General features: G+C 39.9%; 1 protein-coding gene across 20 annotated transcripts in view; it reads left to right on the top strand.

The window, feature by feature from the left end:
* Positions 1-27,170, top strand: part of PSD3 (pleckstrin and Sec7 domain containing 3) — a 780,457-nt gene that overhangs the window by 645,105 nt on the left and 108,182 nt on the right. For all 20 annotated transcript variants that reach the window (XM_053216464.1, XM_053216461.1, XM_053216462.1 and 17 more), the window contains one exon: positions 17,482-17,552. In XM_053216464.1, coding sequence (XP_053072439.1) covers positions 17,482-17,552 — 71 coding nt within the window. The remainder of the gene's footprint in view (positions 1-17,481; positions 17,553-27,170) is intronic.

Below are 27,170 nucleotides of genomic sequence, written 5' to 3'. Positions count from 1 at the left end.
TCTCCAAATAACTCCTCAGGGTCCCGACCTTTCCAGGTCTGGACTGGGACCTGAGCAACCTTTCTCATTCAATCTGTAATCTCCTCTATGACTTTTCCTTCATCATCTATCTGTAGGCAGCAGTTGCTCAGGTTAAACTTTCCAAAAACTCCTCCCCCAGAAGCAAGCAATTAATCTAAGGCCAAGTGATTTTGGTGAAAACATTGAGCATTTTGGTTTTCTCTTGGATAGTAAGTTAAGAGCTCTGGCAGTTTCATTGGTTATACTTTTTACAACTGCTCACAATCTGATTATGTGGTTTAGCATGTAAATGGGAGCACGGTAGCCCCAGGACCCATCCTCTGCCCAGGTGGCAGGGCCATAATACTGGGTTATACGCTCAGGAGGCCATTCATCATTTTTCCAATTGCCAGTTTGTAGGGCACATCATTTCCTTTGAATCTCCCTGTCCCCATACACTTGGACTCCCAAATCGTCCCTCTGGCAAGTGGAAGCAGGAAGAAATATGGACAAATAGTTCCCAGCACACATGACCTGACCAGCCTGAGGGAAGTACTGTATAGGCTGTCCTTCCACATACCCAGTGTAGTCCACCCAGGGCCTGCCGCTCAATGGCTGTGTTGACATTGTCCCAAGATGAGAAAAGTTAGATAAGGGTGGGGATCTAGTTCTAGGAGATCTGGGGTCCCCCACCATTGGGTTTCCCAGGCGGTTGAGTTATAAAATCTTTAGCCTGGGCCCATTAAGCTTCCAACAGAGATGGTGAACTTTTTTCCCCATCAGACAAGGCAGTTTTTCCCAATAATTGAGGTTTTGAGGAGCCAAATCCCAGTAGTAGGACTGGGGTATTCTGTTTCATTATAAGGTTCGCAGGGATCTAATTCTCTACCCCCCATGGCCATCGATCCCCCATGTTCGTTCCCCTGCATACATAGCAGGAAGAGATCTTGAGAGTCTGGACCATAGTCTTTGCTAGGGCTAGAAACAAGTTCCTTTCTGTGACTGAAGTGGGAAGGGGGCTACTTCTTATTTCTTCACTGAAGGAGTAGAAGACTCGATGGGACATGGTTGGATGGGTGGTAGTGACTCTCTTGAAATGCAGCACAGTCCCTGGGTCTCTGCCTCACCCATGAATCCAGATGCCAACTCAGGTGCCCCACTGCCATTTGGAATCTCCTGGGTTAACTATGGTAAAATTAACAGGGTTACAGACTTTTGATCGACAACCTGATGTAGCAGCCCCCTTCTGAAGGAGTGCTGTTGTGCCTTCTTTTTTCCAAGTAGCCCATGAAACACAGCTCCAGCTGGGGCATAAAATCTCAGGTGTATAGGCACATAAACTGTTTTCCTCACACATGTATTTGTCATTGCATTGGTATTCCGGCTCCCAATCTAAGCCTCCGCATAGTGCATCAAGAGCCCTTGGGCCCTCTATGACAAGTACCCACTTTTTTCGCATGACAGATGCCTCTGGGCCAATACCTATAACCTCACATAACGTCAGGTAACATTGACACCAATCATTGTGGGTTAGTAATTTGTGTCCAGCTGACCAAGGCCCTACCCTCTTGGTAGGATCGGACTTCTAACCAGTCTTCACTGGGGGAGTATTGGGGGTCAAAGCAAGTGTATTGACTCTCCCATTAGCAGATAGGTCTTATTGTGTCTGCAGGTCCCCAAGACTTTTCCTTGGCATGAAAAGTGAGTATGGTATAGTAAGATCCACGTGACTCCCTGGCCTGACCTGGTCATACAAATACATGGGTCGTATGATGAGGAATCTAGGTCTACAGAAGGGTCTAGATTAGAAGCAACCAATACCAACAAAGCATCCTGTCCATAAAAGGAAGGTAAGTGCTAACAGAAAACTCTCACTACACTCTCAGCTGACTGGGGCAACCTCTGCCAATCCTATGGTGAAAAGTAAAGCAAGAATCACAATGACTGCAAGACACATGGGGTGACAGTGCATCACAGTAAGGAAATAGATATAAAAAATAAGAACAGTCTATTTGTTCCATCGGACCATCGATTCCTCAAGCTTCTGTCATGCATAGATTAGTCAGCTTCTGGAGTGACTGAAGCAGGGCTGCAGTCTCCCAGAGCCTCTGGAGTTGCAGCTTGCTTCTTTTGTATGGTCAGTTTGCATGGCGTTGATGAATTAGGAATGCACTCCCAAGTTTTGAGATGCTGGCTTCACTCTGCTGTGGTGAATCCAGGGACCCACCTCAGCTACCTTTACTGCAGTAGAGGTGGACAAAATGACAGTGAACAGACTCCTCCAGAGGGGTTTTAGGGGTTAGACATCCCATTCCTTCACCCATACAGCATCCACTGGTTTAAAGGGGTGAGCATCTGTGGTCAGACTCACAGGTAATCGCTTCCTTACACCCAGTGATGTCAGGTGGTTAGGGTAGAGCCAAGGGCCCACATCTGTTGCCTTAGGGTTAGATTACCTATCTCATTTAGATCACCCCCCCCCCATGACTTGATAATGGAGGGGAGGGCACCCATGAAGAATTTCATAAGGGGGGAACCTTGTCTGCTTAGTAGGGCTGATTCTTAACAAAACAATTGGCAACACCTGGTCCCAATGTAGATGGGGTTTCCTAACATAGTTTACTTAATTGGAGCTTCAGGGTTTGATTCATTCGTTGTACCTTCCCAGAGCTCTGGGGTCAGTATGCCATATGTAACTTCCGGGTGATCTTTAACCCCTTTGCCACCAGCGGCATCACCTCAGCCACAAGTGCTGGCCTATTATCTGATCCCATAGTGATAGTTTCACAAATGAAGGAATGATTTCATTTGAAGAAGAAGTCGGGCCAGTTCATGTACCTTTTCTTTGTGAGTAGGGAATACATCCACCCAGCCTAAGAAAGTGCACATGAAGACCAACAGATATATATGGCCTCAGTCCTGGGGAAGCTCTGTGAAGTTCATCATCATATTTGCACACAAGGCTCCCCTGACACTCTGCACCCCAGGGGAAGCCTTGGTTCCCTAAGTTGGGTTATTCTGGGTGCACGTTTCACATTGCTCACATACTGCTCAGGTTATGCTGGAGAGTCAAGGGATGTAGACATGTCAGCTCAACGTAGCCTTGAGAGCTGTCCGGCCAATATGGCTTTCCTGATCAAACTCCTTGACAAAAGCTGGAACCAGGGCCTCAGGAATTGCTACTCAGCTGTCTTCAAATTTCCACCATCCAACTGGGAGGTAGCTTCCATTTTCAGTCTTAAACAAGGTACTCTCATGGTGTGAGTAATTAGTGTCCCATTCTGCCAGAGGACTAGGGAACAGTGCAGCAGTTAAAACCATTGATTCCACTGTTCCTTTGGAGACCAAAACCTTTGCCTCTAGGTCTGCCTTATGGTTTCCCCATGCGGCTGTGGTGTCTCCCCTTTGATGTCCCTGACAATGCATGACTGCCAGTCTTTTAGGGGCCCACACAGCATCTAAGAGTTCAAGGATTTCCTTACCATACTTTATGTCTTTTCCTTCTGAGTTTATTAGACCCTTCTCTTTATATAAAGCCTGTGTATGTGGAGAGTGGTGAAGACATAGAGTCTGCGTATATAGTAACATGTATCCCTGCCGCCAGTTGGAGGGTTCGTGTTAGCGCAATGAGCTCTGCATTCTTGTGCCGAAGTCCCCTTTGGCAGGGGTTTGGCCTCAATGATAGAATTCAGTGTCACTACAGAGTACCCTGCATTCTCCCTCTTTCACAAAACTGCTACCTTTAGTTAAATACTCAGTGTCAGGGTCCTTGAGGGGATGATCCCTCAAGTCTGGTTGGGTGGAGAACACCTAATCCATGACTTCGATGCAGTCACGATCTGGTTGACCTGGACCCACAGGCAGTAGGGTTGCAGAGTTTAGGGTCTACGCTACTTTTAGGTGAATGTGCGGGTTCTCACATAGCATTCTCTGATACCTGATAATCTGGGCGTTGGTTAGCCAGAATTATCCCTTGTACTCCATTAATGTCAATTCCTGAATGTGACACTTGGACTGCTAATTCTTGTCCCATAGTTAACTTGTCAGCCTCAGACACTAAGAGGGCCATGGCTGCAAGTGCCTATAGGTAGGGTGGCCAGCCTTGGACAACAGAGTCAAGCTGCTTGGAGAGATATGCCACCGAGTGATGCCTCTATCCCAACATCTGGGTTAGGACTCCCACTGCAATGCCAGTACTTTCATGAACATATGAGAAGAAGGGCTTAGACATGTCTGGGAGCCCCAGACCAGGTGAGTTGGCAAGGGCCTGTTTGACTCTTCAAAGTCTCTTTGCTGTATTTGCTCCCATAATAGAGGTTCCTGCTCTCCCCCACTTTGTGGCCTCATAAAGGGGTTTTGCCAAGTCTCCTCCATGAGACTGTAGAGGTGCCTTTCTTTCCCATGGGAATCGTGAGAGTTATAATCTTCACTTCCCGCTTTCATAGGGTCAGAGCAGCTTGTCCACAGGAGTTGAAAGTTATCTGGGCCTGAACCTTTCCCAACAGGTCCCAGCCCATTAAAGCCATGGGGCAGTCGGGGAGGTACAGGAATTCATTAATGACTTCACGCCCACCTAAACTGCATCTTAAAGACAGCAGGAAGGGATGGCGTATCCAACTGCCTGTGGCCCCCACAGTGGTGACTTGTCTCTGTGAGGGGGGCCCACGGGTTGGGTCACCCTTATGTGTTCCACCCCAGTATCTACCATGAAGTCAATGGGTCACCCCTCCACATTCATTCAGACATAGGCTCTTGGGGGCCTAACAAAGTAGAGTCCAGTCAGTCCCAGTCTTCCTCATAGTCCTCTGTGGTGGCTAGCCCCACAGAATCACTTTCTGGGGCCCCATTAGGCCATGATGCTAGTTGATATCTGCTCTGAACCACATGGCCTGTTTCTTTTTTCTTGGGCCCCTGCTGAGAATTACCCAGCTGCAGGGGCACTCATTTTTCCAGTGGCCCTCCTGATGACAGTGCACACACTGGTTCCATCCTAACTTTGATCCTGGGTAAGATAATCCTCCCCACTGGCCCCCTTTGGGCCCCGGCCTCATCCCTGTGGGGCACCTATCTGGGAGCATTCCAACCACTCCACCAAGGCAGCAGCTAACAAGTCTGCCCTTTTCTGCATCTTCCATCATTCTTCCCTCGGTGACATCTGACCACTGTTGACAAATTCCTTAGTTGCTACTACCAGCAACTGACTGACATTCATGCCGGCAAAACCCTCTAGCTTTTACAGCTTCTGCTGGGTGTTCCCTTGGGCCTGACCTACAAAAGCTGCATTGACCATCAGCTGGTTAACAGGTGCCTCTGGATCAAAAGTTGTGGAGAGACGAAATGCCTCACATAGCCTCTCATAGAACCAGCTCAGGCTCTCCTTGGGTCCCTGGAGCACTTCTGATGTTTTACTCACGTTTATGGCCTTTTTCTCCCCTTCCTTCATGTCATTTAGAAGGGCTTCTTGATACTGTTCAGTCTTTGTGAGCCCTCCATCTAAACTTGGGTCATTTGGGTCCTATTTGGGTTCCTCCCCAGGAAAGTGAGCCTGAGCATAAGGCTGGGTGCCTAGTGTCCCATCCAGGACATTCTTACCTGACCATTTTAGGGCTGCCTGCATTATTCGGTGATGTTCCTCTGTGTCGAAGTGGATCAGGAGGCGTTGGTGGCAGTCCATCCAGGTAGGTCTATGGTTTTGAATTATGGACTGCATTAGTTCAATTATGGACTGCATTAGTTCAATCTTAGCCTGGGGCTTCTCCATATAGGAGGGAGTATGGTGCTTCCAATTTAGGAGGTCCGTAGTGGTAAAGGGTTGGTAGACAAAAACATGCTGGCCTTCTTGGATCTGGCCTTCCTGATAATAACAGACAGGTCCCCTAGATTCCTTCAGTGGCATCTGTAGGGCTCCCTGATGTTGCTGCGGGGCGGGGCGGGGGGGGGGGGGTCTATCTCTGCTGTCCTGATCTTCTAGTTGCCTTCCTGTAGGGGTTAGGACCGATGGTCCAGGCAAGCCAGTCACATCTGGAGAGGTGGTAGAAATGGTAAGGCCTTGGGTCTAGGGCCAGAATCCAGTGGGGTTTCAGCAGCCGGGGAAGCTGGAGGCACAGGTGGCAGTGAGGGATACAGTGGGGCATATGGTGGTGGGATCCTCTCAGATTCTACTGACAGTACATGTTTTTCAGTTTTTGTCTGGCATTTGGAGGAAGCTGTGTCATTAGCTGTCATAAGTTTAGAAGTTCTCTTCAATACAGACTTTTAGCCAAGGTGGCTGAGTAGGACCAGGTCTTGCCAACAGTCAATATAAGGAAATTGGTCAAGGTGATCTGGATCCCCCACAACAACCCTGAATACTCGGCCAGCTAGTTCCTTATCAAGTGAGCCCTTAGAGGGCCAGCCCATCCTGAGCAATGGCCAATCAATTTCACAGCATGTCCGGAGCTTTCCAGGGGTTCATTTCACACCCTAATCTCCTGAATATCCCCTTTTGAAATTCCTCAACATACACTCTAGGGGAGTTGGTTTACTCTGCTTTCTCCCCATTTCCTCCCCCTAAAGGACAACTTTAATGTACAAGAGAGGAAAAAGGGGGAAGGGTCTAATTTGGAGAGGACGCATGCTCACTTTGTCCGTTTCCAGCTGCTCTCCTCTTGGAGATATTTCAGTCTCCTCTTAGCATTGTCAGATTTCATATCAAGCCCTGACCTGGATAGACTCCCGAGGAAATTTGATGCCGCCCTAAGCCAGATGAGGTCACCATGTAACCACGGATCAAGACTCACCGTTCGCTTCAGCCCATTGAACAGCCCATTCCGCTGTCTCATTCACACACAGTCACACAGTGACTCTACCCTGCTGCCCAGTGCCCAGCGCCTTAGAGTTGCAGTTTCATTCCTTGTGGAACCACTTGGGCAACTCAGGGAGGTGGTCAGGCTCCCCTTCAGCCTCTCAGGAGTAGGTCTACCAAAACAAACCCTGGTTCTTACCAGCCTGGTAGACAGCGCTCCCTGAGCTGGTTTCTGGGCCTCACCAGGTTCTGTTGTGCATCTGGGGTCCTCGCCCCAGCACACTGGGAGGAGCTAGTTCTCCTACAGATCAAGTGGTCCACTGGTCACTTCTCCTAGCACTCTGAGGTTCCCACCCCTGTGAAAAAGGAGGTAGAAATGCACCATCTCCGAATCCCAGACCCAAGCCCCCAAGAAATGTAGCAGGAAAAAACACACAGAGAGTTGGGACACCAAGCAGGGCTTTTCTTTCCAGGATGCAGCTTTATTCATGCCAGCACAGGCTCAGTGGGCTAAGACCCCAAAAGGCTGAGCCCTGAGAACAGCAGGGTGGGGTGTGGGTGGGTTGCCTTTTGTACAGTTCTTGCTCCTTTGTCTCCCGTATATGGTAACATACAGTCTAAATGGGCAGTCTGCATTACAGAATTGTGAGGCATGTCATGTATGCACACATAGCCAGGTTACTTTCCCTTGTCTTGAGGTTTTCACCACATTCTTTAGGGAGGGGCTCCCTAAAGCAGTTCATGAAAGCCATGAACTAAGTCTGTAAGCCAGGCTCCAACAGCAGGCTTATAGAGCCAGTACCTGTGTTCTGCCCTGTTGTAATACCTATATGTGACAAACAACACAAAAGACACAGACAAGACAATGACCATCTCTAGAAAGAAATGGATCAGTAAAACCAAGAGCATTCTACCAATTTTTTACCAAGAGTCACTAAGCCTAAGGAACCAATTCCACAGTACTTTTTCCTCCTAATCTAAATTTAGAGAAAGGGAAAATATATTCTTACCACTCTTGCTCCATTGGACTCTGCAGATAGATTCCTGGAAGCTACCATGGTAAGAAACCTTAAATTTTTATAGGCTATACATAAGATGTCCCAAGATCTGAAAGCTGCAGAATCTTTGGAGCAAATATCAAGTAGAATTTTATCTTGCCACTATGCCTTACTGTAGGGAATGAAGAAATCCTTTTTCTTGTGCCCATCAGGGTCCTTCTTGACTAAGAAGTAAATTGACATGAGACATTAACAGGAGAAAAAACCAAAGTTTTATTACATGCAAACAGAAGTCCTATAATTGAAGAAATGACCAAGGTAGGCAGGTTTTATACTTTTTAGACAAACAGACAATAAATCTGTGATAGATTGACACAACAAAGAAAACTTCACTTTGGGAGCTTCAGTTAATAAGGAATGCTAAATAGAATTGGGCTGGGGTAGTAAATTAGTAAAAAGTAACATGGGTTGTTAATATAGCCTTCTCTGCTCTAAATTTTGTATCTCTGGTGATAAGGATATCTTTACTCCCTGGTACAAGAAGGGTGCCTTTCACATGAGAGATTTATATCTTGTTTTCTGGAGACAAAGGAGGGAGGGTTTAGAGTGTTCTTTTTGCATTGGTTCTTTCTTAAGTAACTTTTATTGAAAATAATTGATACACCAAAGTGGCACATTTTGGGTGACCTCCCCTGACCTTTACACTCTATAAAGATTTAATAGTAATTATGGTGGTGCCTGAGGATGTTTATGAAAGAAAATTAGGGGTAAATATACAAAGATCACCCTTCAATTCTTTAATGTTTTGTAGGGCTGTCATTTATGAATCTAAGTCCTTTGCAAATCAGTTGCAGAAAGCATTCCCCCTCCCCTCACCGTATGCTGTACTTTCAGCCCTCAGTGGTGTAGAATTTATGAGTCTGCCTGCTACCAAGGTAGCATACCTCTTTATTCTGTAAAGAAAATACTTTAAGAATTTTGCCCAATTTTCAGATGCTGTCACTAGAGAAATAAAGCACCTTTAAAAATGTCTTGTGCTTTTTACAAATCTAATATAAATGTATCCCAATTGTACTAGTATAGAAGAGCTTTGCTGAGCACATCTTTGTTTCCAAGTTCAGCAAGGATTTATTTTGGAATGCCACCAGTGGTATTACATTATATTTTAAATGCATTTCTTCATTAAAGTAAGGAAATTGAAGATAATGTGCATAGAACCATCACATTCTCACGTTTCCCTTTGTTCAAACCTGGTAGGACCAAAAATGTTAGCCTTCAGGCCTTACTCAAGAATTATTTCTCATTAGTGTTCTTACTGACCTCTACTCTTTGGGGAAGATGGTATTTTTGTCATTTTATTGGGGCAGTAGAAGAATGCTTTTCAAGCCAACAGACAGGAAAGAAAGGTTAGAGTATTAAAAGAAAAAAATAGGCAATGTACATACTATGCCTTTCCATACATATTAAGTCTTTCTGATATTAAACTTGAATAAAAGCAAAAGTTGTGGATTAGGGAATCTAAAGCACAAAGTGGCCTGTCATAGACTCTGGGTCTGGAGTTCTGTCTTGTCCAGCAAGAAAGTGGGAGACAGGATTAAAAATGCGAGAGAAGCTAATGTCTGGGAGGAGACAAGAGCCCCGAGTAAGGGTCCTTGCTCCGTTTTTATTAGGATCAGAAGCTTACAAACATGGTGATGGGCGTGCAGAAAGAGACAATCAAATTGTGAACATTAACTCATGGGCATAAGGGAAAGGGGGTTTTGAATATATGTGGTGTTAGGAGTTTGGGTCAATACAAAACAAGATTCTGGTGCCAGGTGAAGAGTTGTTTACAGGAAACATGAGGCAACACTTCTGCTTCCCTAAACTGGCCTAGGGGACAAGAAGGAGCATGCTACCTCAGGGTCAACAAGGTACCTTTCTTTTGCTAATTAGCTCCCCCTGGGCAATTTTGCCCTGCAGAGGTCTATAGTCCTATTTACCTGTTTACCTAATTTCGTCCTTCCTTCCTACGAAAGCAGCTTTCTGCTATTGTACTAAATTGGGGGCATTTCTGCCCTGAATACCTAATCTTGTTTACCTCATCTTGGATGTTTTCATCCTGAGATTTCCCTATTCTTATACCTTTGTCCTACACTGGGACCTTTGCCTGGCTTTACCTATACTGGGGGCCTTTGCCCCATTTACCTAATTTTATTTACCTACTCTTGTTTACCCAAACTTGGGTGTGTACATCCTATGGCTTTCTAATTCTTTATGCCTTGTTAACCCATCGGTGAAAACTCAGGGAGTTCCTAAGTTTATTCCCCACAGCGGCCAGAAGCAGGATTAATCTATTTTGATGTAGGAAAAAAATCATTCCTTTTTGAATAAAATAGAAAAATTGGGACACTAAGATCCTAGCCACAATTTCTTCCCAGTTTGGTTCAGAAAAAAATTAAAGTTGCAGAGTATAGCATGCAAATATAAACTTTTACATGAAGCCTATACCTTTTGGTAGACTGCAAAAAATACATAGGTTTATTTTCTGGCATATATTCAGTATCGATCTTTACTTAATATTTTATTGCTCGGGAACATTTTCTGATTCCTTCCTCTTTATGAAATAATGGTGACAACCTGTGCTTTTGGTCCCAGGTAATTTAACTATTTTACAAAGACCAGTGGCAATAATTGAAGCCAAGATATTGTTACTTTATATTTCCAAAAAGACTTCTTCAACTGTATAATGAAGATAAGATAAGAACATTAACAAGAGCTGGTTTCTAATATTGAAGATTTCATAGTAGTTCCAATATCACCTATCTTTGGAACAACGGCCAATTTCTCTTTTACAGAAATGTGTATTTGTGTGTGTGTGTGTGTATGGGTGAGATGTAGGACAATAATCACAGCGTTTTGTTTGACTTTTCTTCTTTCTTATTTTAACCTATGGTGGGCAGGAAACATTCTCCCAGGCAGGACTGATAGGGAATATATGTACTGGTTCAGTTGTACAGACTATTTACTATGGGTGTCCCTTCAGTCCTGATTGGACAGTGTCTTTCCTGACTGGTCAGTGTTCATGCTTAGATCATAAATAATTTGAAGATAACTCCTGTATCTCAGAGTTAACCAAGACATTGTATACTGAGTCTGGTTTAACTGGTCTTTTCCCTGCATACAAACCAGAGTAAATGTGGCCAGTGCTGTTGGGAACCAAGTGTTGCAGGTTAGATGGGATTTTGGATCCCACATCTGTAAAATAGAGATTATAATAATTGCTTCCTCATAAAGTTGTAACCTTTAGTTAATTCACATCAAGTTTTGGAACAGTGCTTAAAACAATATGTGCTATTACCACAGCTGTAATTATTATTGCTATGAGAGTTAGTACTCCACAGAAATTTTGGGCTGGTCACATCTGAGAGGGCAGATACAGGGATCATGCCTCAGTTCTGAGGTTCATAGCCATGAGCAAGAATACCTTTGAAAGTCCCTGAGTTCAGTGATATTAGAGAATATACTTTGTATTTGTATCCTCCTCCTGTCTGGACTTCTCCTTTCCCTATCCATTATATTTATCTCACTGGAGTAGCAGGCTTGATCATTTATAAAAGATTACCACCTGCACAGTTTCTCCTTCTCAGTGTAGCCTTAGAATACGTTTCCTTGGCTGAATTGCCCTATACAGTAGCTCTGAAATCCTTAGGCAGGTAGCCTTCTCAGTAGCTTACTCTACCTTTAGGACTGCAAGTGTAGCTTAGAAGACATTAATGTGAAAAGAGGCAATAATACCTAAACTAAGGATTGTTTAGATCAAATATAGTGTACATTTTAAATGCTAGCCCAATGCTCAGAGCACTGGATATAGGTGCTCAGTTAACATTACTGCCTTTCCCCTTTTTATTTCTTTAGTTTATTTATTGTGTACTTCTGCCCATATTTTGGCCTTTTTCTCTCATCTGGACAATTGTAATTGCCTCCTCCCTTGTGTTCTGTGTTCTGATTCCTTTCATCTTGTCCTCAGCACTTACTGTATTCTTCTCATGAATTGTTTTTAGATTACAAAATTCTCTACAAAATAAATTCTTTAAAGAAAAAAGAGCTAGAGGGTCTATTTTGACAATACAACAGCCTACAAATTCCAAATTTTCCATTATAAAACATCTAAAAATGATAAGGTATTTTAACATACCTTTTAAAAGAATGGATTACTATAACAATGAAAGGGAAATCCTATGAGGCCAGGAAAAAAATATGAGTACAAATCTAGAACAGGAAGCTAACCCTAGGGGTGCTATACCTTCAGAGTATCTCTGGATCTGGGTATCCAAGGAGAATTGGAGATAAAATTACATAGCTTTTAGCATAGAAAAATAAAAAGAATATAAGAGAGAACAGGTAAAAAAAAACAAAAAAAAAACCTGTGGAATGCAATTAAAAGAGTGTCAAAGGTTAAAATAGTGGAGAAAATGGAGGAGACACAATATTCAAAGATCTAATGACTACAAGAATTTGGAAATGACACACAGCCCAAAGAACATCAAGCTGGATCAACTTAAAGAAACCTCTTCTTAGACATAACAACTAGAGTCAAGATAGACATTGAAACAATAGTGAGAGCAAAAGGTAGTGAAATTATATCTTCATAAGGAAATTGAATTGTCAACCCAGAATTTTTAATGAAATAAAGACATTTTTATGTAAACAAAAGTAGAAAATGATTTCCCATCAAAACAACCCTCACAAAAGGAACTTCTAATTATAAATTTAGAGAATTAATTGAACATGACCTCCAAAAGAAATCTGAGGTACAGAAAGTGTTAATGAATAAGTGTAAACATGAGAGTAGATATAGACAATGAGAGTTTATAGACACATACAAAAATAATGATGTCTTTTTTGGTAGTGTTAAGAAAACAAACAAGTAATAGGCACCATTATCATGTAAGGTTGGAGGCAGATGATGAGAACAAAATATTCTAAAATCTTTGTATTTTCAAAAAAAAGGTGTCTTTGAACTTTGAGTATACATATTAAAAACAGCTATGAAAGCATAGTCTAGTGCATAAAATCATGTCTTTTGATAGAGTTCTGTAAACACCTTTTTACAGTAGACACCTAGGTATTTTTAAAACCTACTTACCAACTCCCTATCACCCTTATAATTTAAAGCCTTTCAGTAGGTGACATTGGGTTTCCAAATAGAACTCTCATTCATTACTCCCATCATGTTTATTTTTTTATATGTTTTTTTGTTTTGTTTTGTTTTTAATTTCAGAGAGTGCATGCAAGCAGGGGAGAGGGGCAGAGGGAAAGAGAGAGAGAGAGAGAGAGAGAGAGAGAGAGAGAGAGAGAATCTTAAGCAGACTTTACACTCAGTGCAGAGCCTGACACAGGGCTCGATCCCATGACCCTGGGATCATAATCTGAGTGGAAACCCCATATAAGGGAAACCCCATAAGGTAATCAGCAGGTTTTTCAGGAGAAACTTTGTAGGCCAGAAGGCAGTGACATGATACATTTGAAGTGCTGAAAGAGAAAAATCTGTATCCAAGAATACTCTATCCAGCAAGGCTATCATTTAGAGTAGAATGACAGTGTCTCAGACAAACAAAAAATAAAGGATTTCATGACAACTAAACAAACCCTACAAGAAATATTAAAAGGCACCCTTTGAGTGGAAAGGAAAGACCATAAGTGAGAGTATGAAAAGTAGGAAACACAAAAGGAGTAAAAATAAGTAAATCTGTAAAAACCAGTCAAGGGAGTCACAAGATAAAAGGATGTAAAATATGACACTATATACCTAAATTGTGGGGGTGAGAGGAGTAAAGAATGGTTTCCAACTTAAGTGACCATCAACATAACAGAGACTGCTGTATGTGGAAGATGTTATACAAACTAATGGCAGTCACAAATTAAAAACCACTAATAGATATGCAAAGAATGAGGAAGAAATCCAAGTACAGTAAAACCTTGGTTTGTGACATAATTTGTTCCAAATTGTGATCCAAAGCATTTGTGAGTCAAAACGAATTTCCCCAAAAGAAATAGTGGAAACTCAGATGATGCTTTCAATATTCATATAAAAATGATTATAATACTGTAATATAATACAAAATAATAAAATAAAAACTATAAACAAAAAAATTAACCTACACTTAACTTTGAAAACCTTCATGGCTGGTGCAAGGGAGACGAGAGAAAAGGGTTATTTTTATAGGACAACTTTCACTATCACTAACAGAATCACGGGTGTGGAATCTTTTTCATTCTGTGCAGTTTTAAGAGGGAGCCTATCCAATGCCACTTGCTTTTGCCTTCTTTTGAGGATTTCCCACAAATGTGACATTGCATTGATGATCACCCACAATCCCGCAGTGAGAGAGAGAAGAACCATTGGCTCAGGTGTGATCATGTGACATTAGGCATCACATACTACTTGTATTGCAAGATATTGCTCATTTATCAAGTTAAAATTTATTAGAAATGCTTGCTTATCCTGCAGAACACTCACAGAAACAAGTTATTCACAATCCAAGGTTTTACTGTATATCACTAAAGAAAGCCAGCAAACCATGAAAGAGAGCAAGAGAAGAAAGGATAGGAGAAAAACTACAAGAATAAGCCCAAAACAAGTAACAAAATGGCAATAAGTACACATCTATCACTAATTACTTTGCATATAAATATACAAATGCTCCAATCATAAGTCACAGGATACAAAACTACAATGTAATATTACCTCATGCCTGTCAGATGGCTAAAATCAACAACACTAGAAAAAGCAGGTGTTGGTGAGAATGTGGAAAAAAAGGAACCCTCCTTCACTATTGGTAGGAATGCAAGCAGGTACGTACACTGTGAAAATTTTCCTCAAAAAATTAAAAATTTAAATTAAAATAGAACTACCCTATAATTTAGTAATCACAGTACTGGGTATTTACTCAAAAAATATAACAACACTAATTCAAAAGGATATATGCACCCCTATGTTTATTGTGGCATTATTTACAGTAGCCAAATTACAGAAGCAGCCCAAGTGTCCTTCAATAGGTGAATGGATAAACAAGTATATATAATATTACTCAGCCATAAAAAAGAATGAAACCTTGTCATCTGCAACAACATGGATGGATCTAGAGAACATAATGCTAAGTGAAATAAGTCAGTCAGAGAAAGACAAATACCATATGAATACCATTACTCATATGTGAAATTTAAGAAATAAAACCAAGAGAGAAAAAGAGACAGAGACAAAGGAAGAAACAGACTCTTAAGTGTAGAGAACTAAACTGATGGTTACCAGAGACGATTTGGATGGGGGGAATGGGTAGGTGATGGGGATTAAAGATGTTAAACAACAACAAAAAGTAAGAGGAAAAAAAAGCAGTTTTCTCTAAGTTCCTTTCCAGCATTAGCTAGTTCTTTGCCTTAACTTAGGTAAATTATCCATGATTTTAAATGAAACATCCAAATTTTTGAAAAGTTGGTGGATCAGTTAGAAGTTACCCAGTTAAAGTTTTGGGTGAGATAGGTTTAAGACAGGGCTAGAAACCAGCTGGTCTGCTTTCTAGTCTGGTGGGTTCAGCACACCACGCTGCCTTTGGTCCTGCTCTGCAGTATGCAGTAGTTCCTGTGGTCACTCCTGTGTTTCTGTGTGCACTGTTGTCACATCAGCTGTATCAGAATTTGACATCTATTTAACAGTACAGTCAATATTCAGTATATATATATGTATATATATATATGATATATACACATATAAATTATATATATACTGTATTATATAACATTTATATATAATATACATAATATCTATATATTATATATAGATATGTATAAATGATCTGTGATTCTCTTTATAAAGGAGATAATGGTGTACTGTTTTTGTTCACTTATTTTTGAGTACATACTTTTAAACCTTGCATAGTGGAAACAGATGGGATGGTTTGTTTTTGGTTGTTGTTTTTTGTTTTGTTTTGTTTTGCTTTTTGTTTTTTGTTTTTTTTTTTTAATTTCCCCCAGAAACCTGCAGAGCAGATGTTTTGAGTCCTTTTTTGCCAGGTGGATGTATCAGTATAGTGTTGGCAGGGGCACCTGTGTTCTGTAGGTGGATATTAACACAGTTGCCAACCCTAAGGATTCTTGAGTCTTCAGTCAAAGGAGATTTAAAGGATTTGCTTAAGAATAATGCACTTCCTAATTTAATCAAGCATCCAAGTTAAAGACAGCCTAAAGGCAGCCAGATAGTTGATAAAGGAGTAAGAATGAGTGACCGTACCCACCTATTTGGATAGACATGTTTAGAAAAATGTCATTCAGGTAATAAAATTTTCCAGTTATATATTTTAATTTTATTAAGATTACGAATGAATAGTAAACTGTATTTGCTAATCTGTGTTTTTGTTTTAGGACATTCTGTAAAAGTATACATTGATTCAATGGAGAAATTGTAGGGATGCCTGGGTGGCTCAGTTGGTTAAGGCTCTGACTTCTGCTCAGGTAGTGATCTCACAGTTCATGAGTTCAAGCCCCATATTGGGCTCTGTGTGCTGACAGCTCAGAGCCTGGGGCCTGTTTCAGATTCTGTGGCTCCCTCTCTCTGCATCTCCCACTGTCTCTCTGTCTTTCAAAAATAAATAAACATTTTAAAAAATAGATGAATTCTACTTTATACTCCAGGAAAATATAAACAAAAGGAATGTAAGGACTTTTTTTTTTTAAGTTTTCAGTTTTTTTTTATTTTTATTTTTTTTTTAACGTTTATTCATTTTTGAGACAGAGAGAGACAGAGCACGAATGGGGGAAGGGTCAGAGAGAGGGAGACACAGAATCTGAAACAGGCTCCAGGCTCTGAGCAGTCAGCACAGAGCCCGACGCGGGGCTCGAACTCACGGACCGCGAGATCATGACCTGAGCCGAAGTCAGACGCCCAACTGACTGAGCCACCCAGGCGCCCCTGTAGGGACTTCTTAAAGAACATTAATTTGGAGATTTTTTATGAGGGTGCCTAATGACTGCCATATACTGTGCCAGGTACTATGAATTATAAAAATGAAGGATACCTGCTCTCAGGTCATTCATAGTCTCCTGAAAGAGACACTTAAAACAAAAATATTATGTTACAGTGTGGCAAGATCTGCAACTGAGGTAATGCAGGTTACCAAAGTTATAATCCAGTTGGTAGGTATGTGGGAGAAATACCAAGAGGAGTCCTTTTATATTCTGAGACTTTAATGATTTCTAGAAACTTTGACAGAGCTATAAATGATCTGGTACATGAGCTTTTAAGCTTTCTCTGGGATTAATATGCACTTGCAAAATGCCTCTTTGCTTTCCCAGTCTTTAAGTCATGTCTACTAGAGTGCAGACTATAGAGCCATGCTACCTGGGTTCAGATTCCTGCTTCTCCTCTTCCTAGTTGTATGACCATGAGCAGATTACTTCTCTGTGCTTCAGTTTTATAAAAAGACAAGAGTCATAGTACCTATCTCACATTATTATTGTGAGGATTAAATGAAATGATACATGGAAGACATTTTTGGAAGATTGACTATTACACAGTTACATTTCAAGAATATTTTAGTTCTTATTATTAATTTTGGAAGCTAATAAACCAAGATCATTGAAATACACCATGTTGATCATTTCACTTCTTCCTAAAGTGCTGTTTTCTGTCAAATAACATTTTCCATTTTTTTCCCTTTCTAGCTCCAAGAGGGAAGCGAGGATGGAAAACATTTTATGCTGTACTAAAAGGAACAGTCCTTTACTTGCAAAAGGTAAACATAAATTAAAAAATGAAGGCCGTAAAATTTTATGAAATGATTTAACAAAGTACCTCCAAAATATTCATTTCATACAAAGAGGCTACATCAAACACCCAAAAGATTATTTAATTGATATCTAAATTCTTTTTTTAGATTTTTTTTTGTTTCTGGTTAAAAAATTACTTTAAAAATTATATATATGTGTAATTATGTATCTTACATGAAGTAATTTATGCATAAGGTATTTTATGGTATATATGTTCTATATGTATTTTATAATATATTAAATATATGTAAAAATATTTTGTGTTCAATTATAAATTGTGAATATGGGTTGATAAATCAAGACTGTATGTGGTCTATTCGGGTGTGATAGCACTTGTTCCAATGGTTTTTATACTTATTTATACTATAGTTATATCCTCATATATATCCTTCATTATTGCTATGTAACAGTATATCTTCATTTAGTTATTTATCTCATTTAGATCTCACTTAAATCTAGAAACAATTTTCATTCATATCCTGAAGTATTGGTACTTAACAGTGCAAATATAATCCAAGTTATCTGTGTAAGTTTTTAACCAAACCATTTCCTGTCAGGATCCTTTCTTCTAATCCCAGAATCTGGAAATCTGTTTGGGATCAATTTTATATGTTCTGACCTTTGAAGAGTAATCTCTGGAGTTTCCACCTCCCTAGCTCTCCATGTGTAAATATGGGAAATTTGTGTGTTAACTGGAATGAGGTCCATCACTTCCCAGGACCCAACAGGATTCTAGCTCCAACTGTGAAGGGAAGCTTGGAATTTGGGCTATTAAGAGGCAAGGCAGTAACAATACTGTCCTCATGGTGACTGATAGGAAAAGTTTTACTTATTTTTATTTTTTTAATGTTTTTTCACTCTTGAGAGAGACAGAGTGTAAGCAGAAGAAAAGCAGAAAGATACGAGGAGATGCAGAATCCAGGCTCCTAGCTATCAGCACAAAGCCTGACACAGGGCTTGAACTTATAAAACACAAGATCAGGACCTGAGCTGAAGTCGTATGCTTAACCAACTGATCCACCCAGGCACCCCAAAAGTTTTATTTTTTTAATTGTGGTAAAAACATAACATTAGGTCTACCCTTAATTAATTTCTTTTATAGAGGCACAATAGATAGTATTAATTATCAACACAATGATGAACAGTAGATCTCTAGAAATTTTACATCTTGCATGATAATACCTGGTGAATAGCAATTCTCCCACAAACCCTCCCCACTCCCCAAGTATTGGCAACAACCATTCTACTTTCTGTTTCTTTCTGTAACTTTGAGCTATTTCATATAAGTGGAAATAAATAGTATCTGTCCTTCTCTGACTGGCTGATTTCACTTAATGTGATGGAGGTTCATCCATGTTGTAACCCCTGACAGAATTTCCTTCTTTTTTATGGCTAAATAATATTTTGTTTTCTACTTAATTTTCTTTATTCATTCATCCATACACATTTATGTTGTTTCTGCCTCTTGGTCATTGTAAATAATGCTGCAGTAAACATGGAAATGCAGATCTCTCTTTGATATCTGGATTTCAATTCCCAGTGATAAGGATAATGCATAAGTGGGATCACTGGATCATATGGTAGTTCTACTGTTTATTTTCTGAAAAACCTCTATACCATTTTCCATAGGGGCTGAATTATTTTAAATTGCCACCTATAGTGCACAGGAGTTCCAATTTCTCCACATGGATGTCAACATTATTTATTCTCTGTTTTTTGTTTTGTTTTATTTTGTTTTTAATAATACCGTTGTAACAGGTGTAAGATGATACATCATTGTGGTTTTGATTTACATTTTCTTGATTAGTGATGTTGAGCATCATTCTGTATACCAGTGTTGTCTTTGGACAAATATTTATTCAATCATTTGCCCAATTTTTTTAAGCCCAATGTGGGGCTTGAACTCAACACCCTGAAATCAAGACCTGAGCTGAGATCAAGATTCAGATGTTTAAACATTTTTTTCCTTTGTATTTCTTTGAATAATTTCAAATTGCTAAATTACTTATCCTTTCTTCTCCTTGCTCAAGTCTGTTGTTTAACCCTTCTAGTGAGGTTTTTAGTTCAGTTATTCTATTATTTAGCTCCTAAATTTCTGTTTAGTTCCGTTTCATGTTTTCTCTTTGTTGATATTCTCATTTTGTGCATGTATCATTTTCTTGAGCACATCAAGCATCTTTATGAGGGCTAATTTGAATTTTTTATCAGGTAATTATATACCTCTCATTATTTAGGTTTGATTTCTGGAGGTTTATTTTGATTTTTTGGTCAAGCCATATCTATTTGTTTCTTCATCTGATAACTTTATATTGGGATCTGCACATCTAAAGTCACCTCTCAGTCTTTACAGACTTGCTTTCTTGTAAGGAGAGTCTTACAGACTCCTTACCAATCTGCTTGGCTACGATTCTGGGGGGCCTCTGAAACTTTTTTGGGGGGATACAGCTTCTCTGTGCCTCTGTATACAGTTTCTCAGGTAGATAGTCTTGCATTCTTCTTTTCAAAGGCTTGTAATTTTTGCTCTCTGGTGTCTATTTATAGCACTGCAAGTGCTGGTTCTGCAGAAGCAAGCCACTCAACTCTCTTCTAATGAGTGGCAGCTAGGCATCCAGAGCATGCCAGTCCCTATCAGTGCCCGAAGTCAGGCAAGATAGATACCAGTTCCCTTGGGCAGCCCTCTGTATCTCCCTCCTGAGAGAGAAGGCTTAGATTGTGCACCTTTCTCCCAATTTTACTAAGCCATGCTGGCTGCAGCAAGCTACCCACCACTTTCCTTTAGTTTCAGCAGCCTTCAGGTATCCAATCTATGCTGATTCACTCATAATTCTGAGTGAGGCAAATCAGAAACCATTCCTTCAGCAGCCTTCCAGAAAGCCAGAACATCAGAGGTATTCTCCACTTTTCACTTTATCCTGACAGAGAAGTCAAGAGCCAGGGTATTTTTTTTTTACATATTTAAATTTTTTTATGTTTATTTATTTATTTTTGAGAGAGAGACAGAATGAGCAGGGGAAGGGCAGAGAGAAAGGGAGAGGGAGAATCCCAAGCAGGCTCTGTGCAGAGCCCAATGTAGACTCGAACTCACAAAACCTTGAGATCATGACCTGAGCCGAAACCAAGAGTTGGACGCTTAACCCACTGAGCCACCCAGGCACCCCGTGGGGTCAGGGTATTTTCTTGCAGTGCTGACCTATGGTAGTTTCAGGGAAGGACTGATGCAGGTAAAATGAAATTGTTCTTCTTTCCCATTTTAATGTGGTTCTTCTTGGCTTTTTGCTGTCCTAGAGTACCGCAACCTCTTAACTGCATTCTAACATTTTTACAAAGGCATTTTGATGCATGTATCATGGTTAAATTGTGTTTTTGTGGGGGAACAAGAACTGAGACTTTTTATTTTGCCATCTTGCTGATATCTGCTTTTTTTAAAATCTGATTTTGGGCTACGATATGGTTTTGGTATCTTTTCTTTTTACTTCAGTTATCATAGCATTCCTAAGTGAAATTTTTTTTAGAAGTGTATTTTCAGCTGATTTTTATTTATGAATAATGGTGTGTGTGTGTGTGTGTGTATCTGTGTGTGTCTGTGTGTTTGTACACATATGTGTGCCTATCTGTTTGTACACATATGTGTGCCTATCTGTTTGTACACATATGTGTGCACATATCTGTTTATTTCCTGAAGATAGATTCCTAGTAGTGTCATGGGTCACAGGGTCAGGATAGGAACTGCTTAAAATTATTGAGGCATAATTCTAAATTACTTCTGAAGAGGCTGAACCAACATTCATTCCCAACAGGTGTTCATTTCAATACTGTTTCATCATTACCTCTCCTCCCCACATTAATTGTTGATATTTGGATATTTGAAGAGAAAGTTCTCGTTCATTTTGAACTTTCTGTTTTTAAGGTACAAACACATGCCCTTATATATTTTATACTCTTCCATAGCTGCCTTTCCATGTGTGTATTTCTCTGGGAAAGAATCCTTCCCCTTGATATAACATCTACAATACCAAATCAGATAGCATCCCTTGTATGATGGTACCCACACATGTACCACTGAGATAATAAAATGGCTTTGGAATGGAGATATCACTACTGGGTAGAAATATATTTGATTTATCTTTATTTAATATTTCAAACAAATAAAATGCTCTATATATGATTAAATTGAATGAATTATTTAATTTAAAAACCACCCTTCCTTAGGAGTCTACCCAGATGACTATTTAAAAAGACTTGGAGTTCACTATATTATATCCTATACCAACATTTTGTATATTACCAGAGCAGCTTTGTAAGGAACACATTTATAATTCTCTTGTGTTCTGTTATTTATTTGAGCTTTTTTTCAGATGTCTTCATTCGGAAGGACCATATCTGACACAAACTCTTTTGCTTTCTTCCTTTTGTAATAGATTATGTAAGGAATATTAGAGCATGGCATGCTTCATCTTAGCACGGAGTTCTCTTTGTGGGCAAATTACCTTTGCAGAAAGAGTTGTGTGTGAAACACAAAGATTACAAAGAATTTGCAGCATCTTCTAGAATTTACACATTACTTTGAGGGACAAAACAAGAGAAATGAAGACTGTTGTTATTAGATTATCTATGCTCTTACATGGTCAGATATCTTGTATTGTCTTTATTTCCCTATGGAGCCAGTACAGCTTGTAATTTATAAGTCAACTGCTTTGGCCTTTGCCAAAGCAGCATGTGTGTTCATGCTGAGCCCGCATCAGTCCTTTCAGCTAGCTTTGTCTTCGCAAGACACAACCCTTTGAAATTAAATTTTACATAGCACAGCTGTTGCCTGGGCAGAAATCCTATTCTTTGGCTTACTTTTTCATTTTCTCTAAAATCTCTGTAAAAGGCATGGCTGTCTTTGGTAAGTCCATTTCATTGAATACAGAGCCACAGGATTTCCACCCACTCCACCTCAGAGTGAACTTGGGAAGAGAGAGAAATACTCTTGCATTCAACATTTGATAGAGTCGATGCAAAGAGAGATGCCATTTCCAAGTTACTAGCTTTTCCTGTCTTGTTGCCCCTTCCTCAGATTGCATTGAGTTGGACTCATCCAGATATTGAAGAAAATGGGCTAAATATTGATAAGGGAATAACTTTATGAACTTTGAATCTTTAGCATCAGTTTGTATTATATCTCCAAAATTAGATTGCCAACCATACTTTTTTTTTCATTCCTTTTCACCCCATATAAATTTCTCAGTATCAAAGATTCCTGTCCAAAGACTTCCAGTAACTCTTCCATACTGAGCCCCTTCGATTTTTCTCAGGTGGGCAGATGCTCCATCACTGCTCCCCACCACATCATGACTTCCAATATCTTGGCTCCTAAAGAGGTAGAGGGGAGAGATAGTATTGCCTAAGACAGAAGGACACAGGCCTCTACTCCCTTGATTAAATGAGTCAAGTAAGTCTTCTAAAGAAATCATAATGGCTGGCAACTCACACCTTTAAAGCCCAATTTTCCTTTATTATAAACATATACACACCACACACATACACAAAAACCTCTCTCCCAATCTAAATAATCTATTTAGGGGCTCATTTCATTATCAAATGCTCATCATTTATGTTTAAGCCTTTCATCAAGACTTCCAAACTATGAAATAGCATAATGATTTTTACCTATACAGAAAGTTCAGTTAGTATTTCTTCATTAATAGTGAAGAATAGTAGGGGCTCCTGGGTGGCTCAGTCGGTTGAGTGTCCAACTTCGGTTCAGGTCATGATCTCGCGGTTCACAGGTTTGGGCCCCACATCAGGCTCTGTGCTGGCAGCTGGGAGCCTGGAGCCTGCTTCAGATTCTGTGTGTCTCTCTTTCTCTGCCCCTCCCCCACTGGCACTCTGCCCTCTGTCTCTTTCTCCAAAATAAATAAACATTAAAAAAAAATTTTTTTTAAAGAGTGAAGAATAGTGAGAAAAACCAATAAATAAATAAATAAAATAAATAAATAAATAAATAAATAAATAAATAAGTCATTAGAGGCATAGCTTAAATTATACTGGGAAAGAGCTCTGAATCCTCTCAGTCTCTATTCAGTCAGCCTCCTTCCCTGCTTCCATCCTGGCCAAAGAGGCTTATCCCAAAGGTTTTCAGGGATTCCTATAAGAAATTGAAGTTTATAACCCTACCTGTTTGTTTATAACCCTCTCTCTTGCATGACTATTCCTGTATTTTAAAAATACACGTATATCCTTACAGAACACTGCTTTTTATTTAATATGTAAGAGGATAGTCATTTCTAGATCTGAACATCACACATCACAGAGGTAGGAAATGGGTTGGCAAACTTACTAAGCCAGCTTACGTCAGTGATCATTCAGCCAGAAATGACTGGTTTGTTAATATAATTTTTAGTATACTTTTATATCTGAGCTTTATAACCTCATAGGAAGATATTGTTCCCATTTAAAAAAATTTTTTAATGTTTATTTCTGAGAGAGTGAGCACGTGAGTGGGGGAGGGGCAGAGAGAGAGAGAGAGAGAGAGAATATCCCAAGCAGGTTCCATGCTGACAGCATCGAACCCAGTGTGGGGCTTGATCTCACAAACTGATCATGACCTGAGCCAAAATCAAGAGTCGGACTCTGAACCGACTGAACCACCCAGGCACCTACCCGCCCCCCCCATTTTTTAAATTAAGAAGCTGAGACTCAGAGGTGGCTTCGTTAGAATCATGAAGGTGGTAGTAGCTACACTAGTATTCTTTCCATTAAATATTATTGGATAAACACTAAAGCCCTATTGTGTGACTTTTTAAATTACTAGACATTTAAACCAAGCAGTTTTGTAGAGGTTTTCCCTAACTTGTACATACTCAACCAGATTCAGCTTACTTTTGGCTAATACATAGCAAGTGTGCAATAGCTTATATTCTTTCCCTTTAACCTCCTTCTTTGGTAAGAACTAATAATGACTACCTTCTCTTATTGTGCTCTCCTGACTACAGCTGCTGTTTTATTGAAATATGAGACTATCATCATCTTCCATAATTAGATTAACTAATGTCTTGAGATTTTCTAACATGGACCCATTTTCAATTATTCTTCCTTATTGTTTTTGTAAAACATGAAAATCATGAAAATGTCAACATTCCAACCACTTCACAATTCCCAGATGGTGGCGCTTGGGCTCATTCCATTAAGTGACTGACTTCGGCTCAGGTCATGATCTTGCAGTTCATGAGTTTGAGCCCCACATGGGGCTCTGTGCTGGCAGCTCAGATCCTGGAGCCTGCTTCAGATTCTCTCTCTCTCTTTCTCTCTTTCTCTCTCTCTCTCTCTCTCTCTCTCTCTCATACTCTCTCTCTCTCTCTCTCTCTCTCTCTCTGTCAAAAATAAATAAAACATTAAAAAAAATTTTTTTAAATAAAAGTGACCCAAGCATCCTTTATCAGCTGAATTTTGGCTAAGAAAGTAGCATTCTGATAGAGGTCCATAATAGGAAGAAAATCAATAATAAATACATCTATTAGGTTAGAACTATGCCAATATTTCAAAATGCTATACACTGGAGATATGATTGTGAGCAAGATATAGTCCCTAAAGAAACTTACACTCTGTCTGAAGAGATCAAAACAAAACAAACAAAAAAATCCACCAAACTATCTGAATGCAATTTGCTATGTGCTATAGAAAGTATTGTATGGAAACACTTAAAAGAGCCTCAGGAAGAGAAAAGAAGCTTGTGGAAAAATTCATGAACTAAGTGACAGGGAAAAACGTGTGCAGATGCTCAGATGTGAGACACCACAACACATTTGAGGAGCTACAGGTTCAGTGGAGTATAAAGGGGTATCCAAGGCAGATTAGGAAGAGCCTTGAAGATTATGTTTCAAAGTTCAGATTTTATCGTAGGGCAGTGTGACACCATCAAAAGGTGTGAATGGGATGTGACAGGATCAGATGTATATTTTAGAAAGATCAGTCTCACTGTAGGATGGAGAGTGGACTGGAGTCACATTCAATCAGAGACATAAAGACCAGATTAGCTTGAACTATAATAGGAATAACAGAAAGGGAGAAACATGCTCTAACTAGAGAATTCAGTTTGTGGTGGTGAATATAAAGTATCTTTGGAATAATAAATAGATGTGTCCAACAAACAACTATGGATATTCAGATCTGGAACTGAGGAGGGAGCCTGGAAATACAGATCTGTAGAGCCATCAAAAAAAAGTTAATGATTTCAGCCATTGGAATAGGTGATGTCACTCAGAGTAGAGTGAGATGAAGATGAAGGATAGAATGAGTGGAACAAAGATTATATGTTCTCTCAGAATAATGATGGTGAAAGAGCCTGAGGAACCTGTACCGTGTGACCAGAGATAGCTGAGAACAAAATAGAGAGACAGATAAGATGCTACAGATGCCAAGAGATGGTAAGAGTGTTCTGTGTTGTAAGAAGGTTAAGTAAGCTAGGAATTGGAAAGTGTCCTTTGAATTCACTAACAAGGAAATTACTGATGAAGCAGTTTCAGTAGAGTGGTAGGTATGGTAGCCAAACTCAACTGAGAGTTAAAGACATATAGGCAGAAGAGTATATAGACAACTACTTTGAAGAGAGTTGACTTGTAGTTTCCACTTAGATATTCCTTCCACTCCCCCTTTTCCTATACTCCTTTTCTGTGACTTTTGCCAATAAAATATCCCCAGTTTCTAACTCATTTCTACTGAATCTTTCTTTCCTGTTCCTGATTTCTCTCTAAAGTAAGATAAGTCTTTTGTTTTCTTCTTTTCCCCTAGACAGTTTCTGGCATTATTCAGAGTTCTTGCTTTGCTTCTCTGGGTTACATACAGCCTTCATGACCACCTCATTTCCCTTTCTGGCCCCCTTGCTTAATGTTACCTAGTCACATTTGCCTCTAACAAAAAGCAAATCCACAGAGTATCACAATAGTAATGTCAGAACCGTTTATCAAATATCATATTGGGAGCTATGTAAGAAATAAACATGGTGTCTAACCTCTAAAAAAGCTTAAGTTTACAATGTAGATAGATGAGACCAGTCCAGTGCAATGAGTGGCCAGTGACATGAAATAAACCCAGTGAATAGTTGGAAAAAATAGAGTAAATGGAATTAAGTTTGGTGAATAATTGACTCCAGTTTGTAGAACTCTCTAAAGTATACCAAAATAAGGCATTTATTTTATTTAAAAAAATTTTAAGCTTATTTATTTCTTTTGAGAGAGGGAGAGAGGGAGAGAGAGAGAGCAAATGGGGGAGGGTCAGAGAAAGGCAGGGAAAGAATACAAACAGGCTCCACACTGTCAGTTCAGAGCCTGACGTGGGGCTCAAACTCATGAACTATGAGATCATGACCTGAGCTGAAATCAAGAGTCAGGTGCTTAACCTACTGAGCCACCCAGACACCCCAAAATAGGGCATTTATGATAGACTTGTTTTGTCTGGCTTCCAACTGAGTAAGAATAATCCTACCCTTGTTTGGTTCTCATGCTTACAGTATCCCTGAGCCCAGACAACTTATGCCTAAGAAATTGTATAATCTATTAATTATTATTATTATTGGAATATAAAATGTCCATTACAGAGGAGTC

The sequence above is a fragment of the Acinonyx jubatus genome, chromosome B1 (genome assembly GCF_027475565.1).
Source record: "Acinonyx jubatus isolate Ajub_Pintada_27869175 chromosome B1, VMU_Ajub_asm_v1.0, whole genome shotgun sequence".
Taxonomy (NCBI): domain Eukaryota; kingdom Metazoa; phylum Chordata; class Mammalia; order Carnivora; family Felidae; genus Acinonyx; species Acinonyx jubatus.
The sequence above is the reverse complement of the archived record's forward strand: the minus strand, read 5'-3'. Positions and strand labels throughout refer to the sequence as shown.